An 8,939-nucleotide genomic window follows, 5' to 3' on the forward strand; every position below is an offset into this window, starting at 1 on the left:
TCCCTGGGCTTTGTCAAACCACGTGATGCGTGGATATGTGTGTGTGTGAGTTTCCTAAAATCTGCCTCAACAGCAAGCAGCTATAGCAGAAAAGATATGAAGATTGAACAGAAAAAGGAGTAACAAAACAAACAGCATAAGTATATATATACGTTCAATGTGCCGTACTCAGCATGTGAGATACGGAGCAGTAGCACTCTGGGAGTCTTATCAAAACAAACACCGCGTCATAGACTTGGTGAACGACTGGTACCGATCATACAACTTGCATGAGAGGCTAGCAAACTGTGTGGCCAAGAGCTATGAGCAGTAATATTAAACAACAAGACAGTGGGCAGTGTCCTGTTGCAGTCACTGAAGCACCCTCCCCCAGTTCCCCACGTGTCTTTGACTACGATGACAACCAACGACACCACAGAATTTGTAGTCGCCACTGGCGCAGCATCAATCGAAGCACCCTCGGGAAAGACGACTGTAGAGTTTCTCGACAGAGCAAAGTCCAGAACGTTTCCGTCGGATACGAAGACGTTCCTCACATCAAACATCATCACGATAGTCGTCGTCTCCGTCGGGTAGCCTCAGCAAAAGAAAGTCACAAAACGCGAGAGAAACTCCCCGTGCGTCGCACCTTTAGCGTCCGTGGCGAAGAGGCTGGCGCGCTCCATCAACATTATCAGCACCAACATCGACGACGGTCGTCTCATCGGAACAGTCAGCGGAACCATCGTCTTTCCGAGATACGTGCTGGAGGTCGCGACCGCTTTTCATCTCGATATTTACACTACCAAGAGGAATCGTCCAGCTGCAGCGGAAGTTTATGGAGTCCGGAAACAGTAACTGAATCAAAATATACTGAGTTGGACTTAGACGGAGTTTCCAGCAATCCTCCAAAGGAAATTCAACGACGTCGAATTGTGTGCGCTGTAGTGCTAACCGCTTTAGCCATCTTGATCTCTAGTGTCTTGCTAGTAACCATCACACTACTGTTGACCCCTTCCCGCAGTGTCATGGACAAAGATCGTAAGTACCTGGTTATCACTTATGCATAAGCTATGAATGGAAATATTTTACGAAAAACTATGTGAACTCTTGCAGGCTGATTTTTGTTTCTTTATATAAACCTAAACATATGTCATACTCTTGTACAAAAATCAAGGAAAAAAACAGAAGATGTCAAACCGAGAGCTCTCCAGTAGCACAGAGGTATGCCTGCCGAGTTACAACGTTAGAAACCGGGTTTCGAAACCCGTGGTGGGCAGAGCACAGATAGCCTATTGTGTAGCTTTGTGCTTAACTACGAACAATCAAACAGAGTGGAATATATTCTTTAATTTCATTAAAATCATTACGATTGAAAAATATATTTATATCTTTAATATGTATATCGTAATCCAAATATCGGTATTACATGATGCATGAAGATTTATAGTTTGGATTACTAGTAGCTGTTTTGTTAAAAATCTGTCTCAGAAGCAACTTTGTCATGGATGTATTTTGTTCCATTTGCTGACCTAATGAATTATACTCTGGTCTATATATGTGGGCTTTTTGCATGAATGCGTTGACAGGATATAATTCACGAGACTTTAAGACACATCAATGGAGCATACAGGATATATATATATGTTTTCCCACATTTTGGTGTCGTTTCTTCTTTGTTTTATGTTCTGTTATTCTTTAAATAGATTATTTTTGAAGACTCGTGGTTTGGATATTTTAGGTAATTGTAAACCAAATCATTTCAGCTTAGTGAACTAAATGCAAAATACAACATGGAAAATTGTATTTAGAATTTTCACGCAAAGCGACATATAACTGCGCATAACTTCCCTAGTTTTCAACTGCTAATTTAGAGGGAAGTTAATTAGTCAACATCACCAACCGCCAACTACTGGGCTACTGTTGTTTAACCAAATAACGAAATTACACCGTCACTCTTATAACGCACCCACGCCCCTAAATTGACACGCCAATCAAAGTATGGACATGCTAGCTCCTAGGCTACACATGACCCACATTCACAAGAGCGATGAACAGTCGTCTAAAGCCTTCTAGCATATAAGGGATAAATAATTCCCGCTTCGCTAAGTAAAACCAAATGACAGGGTTTCCAATTGTCTATCCCGAAATACTGTATATTTAGAATGGTACTGAGTGATAGATAGGCAGTTTTCTAAACATTCCAATATGAGCTGGTTTAGAATTATCTTACATACAATCTCAGATGACGTTTCTGAAAGTTGCTGTAAAACGGAGTTCTACAGCTAGAGAATAATATATAATTTTAGCGTTCTCTTGATGTTTGTCTCTATTTATTGTTCATAAATAAATGATGACGCAAATCTTTACGGCGACATTCTCTTTCACTTCGGGCGACATTTAAGCATCACTGAAATCTTGCATCAATATTTTAGTTCCTTACATGGCTTCTGCAATACCAGTATTAATGCGATTACGTATGGTGAAGACAGGATATTGAATAATCTCCCTGTTTAATTATTATAAGTTTCCTCATGGCTAAGGAAAAAAGTTGGGTTATTTCCTCCATTCATTATCATATGATTGTTTCTTGTTCAGAAAAGCAGTTGAATAATTTTTCGGTATCATTATCATATGATTGTTCCTTGTTCAGAAAAGCAGTTGAATAATTTCACGGTATCATTATCATACGATTGTCCATGGTGAAGAAAGTGGAAAAATTTCCGGAATCATTATAATATGCTTGCTAATATTTATAAACGAAAACAATATATCTAATTAGCTATACTTATTATGGGGGGTCATTTTAATTTTGGTCTAATTAAGTAGTTTTCTAATTTAATTATTAGTTATAATTCAATTGACTATGGTTAAGAGAGGGCTTGGGTTGGTTGTTATAGATCAAAGTCACATTGGCCTATCTCCTGTGTCCACCGCTGTAAATCGAACCCCGGATTTTAGCATTGTAAGTACGTAGACCTACCGCTGTCCCACCAGGGGACGGTTAAGAAAGACAGATGACTAATTTTCTAGATTTATCACCATGTAATTGCTCATCAAAGAAAGTGTGAAAAAAACTCTGTTTTGATTATCACAGAATTACTCATGGTACAAAAAAAGACGATTGAATGTTTTTAAGGTTTCATTACCCCACGATTTTTCATGGTAGGGAGATTGAATAACTTTTTGGTTTCATTATCATACACTAACTCATAATTAAGAAAGAAATTTGAATAATCTTTCCTTGTGATTTTGTGTGTTTGTGTTAAAGCACAAAGCTATACAATGGGATATATGTGCTCTGCCCACCTCGGATATCGAAACCCAATATTTAGTGTTATAAGCCTATTGACTTACTGTTGAACCACCAGAGAGGCTTTCCTTGTAAATATCATACCATGCTTATAGTTAAGAAACACAGTTGAATATTTTTCATGGTAAGATTTCACATGATTACGAAAGATAGTGGAATAATTTTCCAGTTTCATGCCCACGCGATTCCTAATAAAATCATGGTTAACAAGAAAAAAAATGGATAAACTGTCCATTTCCTTATTATACGATTTCTCACGATAATGAAAGACAGTTGGATAATTTCTTTGTTTCATTATCGTGCGATTGCTTTCGATTTCGAAGTGAAACTGAAGAATTTTACAATTGCATTATCATTTAACTGATCATAATTCATTTAATTTAATTAAGTACAGAACTACTTTTTATATTACAGATGTCTCTACTAACAATTATTTGTGGTTGATAAGAAAAACAATTGTTCAGTAGTTTTCTTGTTTCATTTTCGGAACGTTGTACGTAATTATTCAAGAAAAGTAAATAATTCCCTGCTTTCTTTGTTATATAATTGATTATGATTATGAAAGAGAGATAAATAATTACCCATTTCGTTATCATGTGCTTGTTCGTGGTTTGGAAACAATGTTGAATAATTTATCAATTTCGTTGTAATTTATTATGGTTTAGAAAAAACAGTTACTCGTGGTTATTTAAGAAAATGAATAAATTCTCGTTTCACTACCGTGTTCATAATTTTCAAAGAAGAGAATATTTTTCCGTTTGTATTGGCATGCAATTGATTAATAACGTTAGTTGAATAATTTCACTGTTTGGTTATCATACGCTGTCTGGTAGTTATGAGAAATGTTGATTGTTTGTTTGTTTGTTTTTGAATTTCGCGCAAAGCTGCACGAGGGCTATCTGCGCTAGCTGTCCCTAATTAAGCAGTGTAAGACTAGAAGAAAGGCAGCTAGTCCTCACCACCCACCGCCAACTTTTGGGCTAATCTTTTTTACCAACGAATAGTGGGATTGACCGTCACTTTATAACGCCCCCACGGCTGAAAGGGCGAGCATGTTTGGTGGGACGGGGATAAGAAATGTTGAATACATGTAGATATCCTCTTTTATTTTCAAATAGATAATCATGGTTGTGATGAAAGAATGTTTAATAATTTCTCTGCTTTATTTTCCTACAATTATCCATGATTAATAAAGGAAGATGAATAATTTCATGGTTTCCTTATCATATGATTACCCATGTTATTAATATCTCTTTTTAATATATGATTTGCTCATGCTTAAGAATGAAAGTTGACTAATTTATCGATTTCATTATCATATAACTTATCGTGGCTTAGAAAAAAAAATTTGACTGATTTCTCTTTTTCGAATTCGTGCGATTGCTCACGATTATTTATTAAGGAAAGTTTGATTGTTTCTCGGGGTCATCACCTTCTGGTTGCTCATAGCTAAGAAATGAAGTTGAATAATTTACAGGTTTCATTTTCGTATCATGATGGTTAAGAAAAAAGAAGGTGTAATTATTTCCATTGTTTTATTTTCGTACAATTGTTCATTGCTGTAAAAATAGTTGAGTAATGTTCATTCTATTACGATTGCTAGTAGTGAAGAAGGACAGTTAAATATTGAATTTTCCGGTTTCGTTATCATACGTTTGCTCATGATTATAAAAGAAAGTTGAATAATTGCTCAATGCATTATCATGAAATTACTTGAAAAAAGGTTGATTAATTCCGAGTTTAATTATCTTACTTCAGACAAGCGAGACAGATTAGTAATTTTAAACGATGAGCTTACAATTGCCTAACTTCATTTGATGTAAAGTTGGATCATTTGATGGATAGGTTAGCAGAAAAATATCAGTAGAAATCGTATTACCATAATAAAACTTTTAAATCAAGGAAATAACATGGTGACTGTCATTCTTTCTACAAACCTAGACTTAAACTGGTCTTTACAGTACTTTTTTATTGTAAATTCTTGGTCAGAAATTATTTTGAATTCGACACTGAATCTCAATCTTAAAACGGGATCTCGATAATCTACAAATCACCCTTTGTAAGAAGAAATATAATGATCAAAATTCCCTTTGTATAAATATTCACCTATTGTATTGTGTTGCATAAATGCTCTTCACTAGTTTTGAGAGTTGCATATTCTTGGCGATCAGTTCACAGTTTATTGACGTCATACAACCTTAATGTGTTCAATTTCTAAATTTCCAGTGATCCAATAAACCAATATTACTTTATGATGAAGTAGAAGGACTATTTTTACGTTTTTTTTTATAGAATTCACATTCAAGAACTGTGTAATTATTTTCAAATTTAACAACCAATGCCAATAAAGCGATAGGTCACGAATATCTAACTATATATATATATATATCGCAATACCGTTGCCAGTCCAAGTTGTCAACTTATTGTCATAAAGGATGATGTCTGTGGTAATAGCACCCAACTGCGTTGGGAATATCCCATCTATTAGACAATATCCAAATGCCGATGTCAATCTAGTCAGCCGTCATAGAAAATCATAAAACAAAATGGAGCCACCCTAATATTTCTAATAATTAATCTTCCAACCTCCACCCTTACAAAAATATATTAAATACAACTATAAAATATTGAATAGAACTAAATAGAAATATATACCATACCTTAAAAGTTCTTATATAGTTCTAACTTCCAACCTCCTCCCTTTCTCCTGAAGATTTATTCAAGTATAATATGGGAACGCCGAGAGAAGCCCAGCTACTTCAAGTTAGTCTTTCTGTCCCGGTTATACTGGATACAATTACTAGAAAAATTATTATTAGCTACTTATAAGCTAAAATAACTAACTCCCTCTATATTTTATTTATAAGATATTTCTCTTAATCAATAGTTTAGTTTCTAAATTTTATTAAGCTTTTCAAACGTAACGTGTGTTTTGTGACACCACTGGAGACTAATGTTAAGAACGAATGTGCCCATATTTGGGGTTAACCACAACCTAGCCTACTAATACTGCTGGTGACATCTGCGGGAATAAACCACCTCTCATTTTCCAAAGCAGCTCTAGATATTGTGAAATTTCTCAGTATTCTCTTTATCGTCAGTTGCGTTTCCAAAATTTATCCCAGAGCAGTTGAACTGGATTCAGATCAAGATTCTTTGTGTATATTATTTATCTCGAACTACTGCAGCTGATCATAAAATAACATAACATAAAGTTTTGGGATAAGGTGGACCTATTGGTCCATCTTGGCTGTTCCATACTCTAAGCTAAATTAAGATAATTACAAAATATTAAAACCAGCCCTTATCAGTCATATACTTATCAAGCTTTTTCTTAAACTCACTTAAACTCTACAACATCCGAAGGCACCCTATTCCAAAGACCAACCACCCTGTTAGAAAAATGAAACTGTCTTAGCTGAAGATGACTTCTACCTTGCCAAAATATATATTTTTGTCCCCTAGTCCTACTAGTCAAACTGTTAGATATGAAAAAAGATGATGCATCAACACTATTAATGTGACATGCTGAAAAAAAATATGTTTCTTTTTTTAAAAATGTCATCTATGCAGGAAATGCACTATTGTCTAGAACGATACATTGTGACAAGAATATTCCTTACATTATTCTACGTACTTGAAACTACAATTTTGTTCATGTTACCCCTCCACCACTCTCACGGTTAGAAACTGTACACAGTCATATCCAAAGCATCTTTAAGGTTGCCGTCAAACTAATGCATTTGAAACAATAGTGATTATTAGAATTCATTGCTTAACAAATTTTTATCCAATTTTCTTGGCCTTAAATTCGGCGCTAACATCATCATGAGAATTAATGTCTTATATTTATAATTGTGATTACAACGTCCAGTGGTTTTTCCATTTCTTCAGATGTCCTGTTATGGCTTATGGGTTAGGACGGTGGATTCCGAATCGGTGGGTCGCGAGCTAGAATCCTGTCACCGAATATGCTCGCTCTGTTAACTGTGAAGGCGTTATAATGTGATGGTCAATCCTACTTTTCGTTGGTAAAAGAGTAGCTCAAAAGTTGGCGATGGAGGTGTTAACTAGATGCCTGCCCTCCAGTCTATTACTTCTAAATTAGGGATGGCTATCGAAGGTAGCCATATAATAGCAACAAACAAACCATTTCTTCAGTACGTTACTCATAGTGGACTTAAGTATGAACAAAAGATGATTACTTGTACCCCCAATGCCGTATCCATTCCCCTTTTCCATGAGTTCCGTTCCTTGTGACATCTTGTTTGTGGCAGCAGCTGACGTTCATAGCTTTAAGCGGCAGTGATAGTCACACGTAGATTTAGAGAGGATGGACCAATTATTAATTAGTTATGTGTTGTTCCAATACTTTGGTAACATCGTTTGTTTGTTGTTAACAACAAAGGTACACAATGGTATATACATCCTCTGCTCACCAAGGGTATCGAAACACAATTTGGTAACATATCATAATATTTATATTAGTTCATCGAAATTATTTTAAACACATACTCTGGATGTAAATGACAATAAAATACATTGAGAAGGCTAAAAGCGGGAAATGCAGTAGCTAAAATAACTTTGGGTGTTTTGATAAATTCGTCGAAATACGGAATATTTCTCAGAACGTCACATGTGAATTCAACATGGCTGTTATCAGTAATTTTCTCAAGACGACAGTAGGAGTGCTAGAATAAGGCAATATAAGACCCCTCAGTTGGTTCCCCTTGCGCTTAACCATAAATCTTCATGAATAATAGAATGTTTACAAATTATCATGAACTCCTCTGTGGTTCCCTAAAATTTTCTCACATTTATTTGAAGCATGAAATTATTACATTAACTACATACTTACAAAGAAATTGGGTAAGTTTCCAACTGTGTAATCAACATTTAAAGTGCCACTAGTTTCCTCATGCCGTTAACTAATGATTTCTAGAAATGGAAATTGTGAATATTATCATTCACTTGAGTTGCATGAAAAGCATAAAATAGCTAATTCAGCTAGAGGATATATTTGTATTACAATTTAGGTTACGTTATTGTTCTTTACCAGCAGATATTTAGAAAACAAATATAATTTTAAAGTGACTATCTCCAATAACTTGAGGATTAGTAAAGCATAAACATAAGCAATTAAGTACATATCTATTTCAATTTATACAAAAGCAGAACTTCTTTCCAAAGCGTTACAGCGTTATCGGTATCTTTTTTGTGGAAATTAAAATATTTTAGAAGCAACAAAAAAACTTCTTTAGTAACTACAAAAGTGAACCAAAATGCTACTGTACATCTTTCATAGTATGTTAGTGTAAGTAGGAACACGTACATTTCTTATTTATTAAATTATGTGTTTTTTTTTATAGTTAAGCACAAAGCTGCACAATAGGCTATCTGTGCTCTGTCCACCACGGGTATCGACAACTCGGTTTATAGCGTTGTAAGTTTGTAAATATAAGATTATATGAACGTTATGATCAAAATTATATTTTACTCGTTGACTGTCACAAGTGTATATTTTTAAATGATGATACACTAGCTGAGTTACCCGGCGTTGCACGGTGAAAATTTAGATTTGAAATGTATAGATCAGTATTTTTCTAGCAAATTAGACAGTAAGTAGACAAAAGCTGTGATGCGAGAA

At 34.9% G+C, this 8,939-nt stretch overlaps 1 protein-coding gene across 1 annotated transcript in view; it reads left to right on the forward strand.

Annotated features, from left to right (window-relative positions):
- The first annotated feature begins 219 nt into the window (after positions 1-219).
- LOC111084902 overlaps positions 220-8,939 on the forward strand; it is a 20,024-nt gene continuing 11,304 nt past the window's right edge. Inside the window, exon 1 of the mRNA XM_022381409.1 lies at positions 220-1,020. Coding sequence (XP_022237117.1) covers positions 303-1,020 — 718 coding nt within the window. The 5' untranslated portion in view covers positions 220-302. The remainder of the gene's footprint in view (positions 1,021-8,939) is intronic.

This window comes from Limulus polyphemus, unplaced genomic scaffold (assembly GCF_000517525.1).
Source record: "Limulus polyphemus unplaced genomic scaffold, Limulus_polyphemus-2.1.2 Scaffold161, whole genome shotgun sequence".
Lineage (NCBI taxonomy): Eukaryota > Metazoa > Arthropoda > Merostomata > Xiphosura > Limulidae > Limulus > Limulus polyphemus.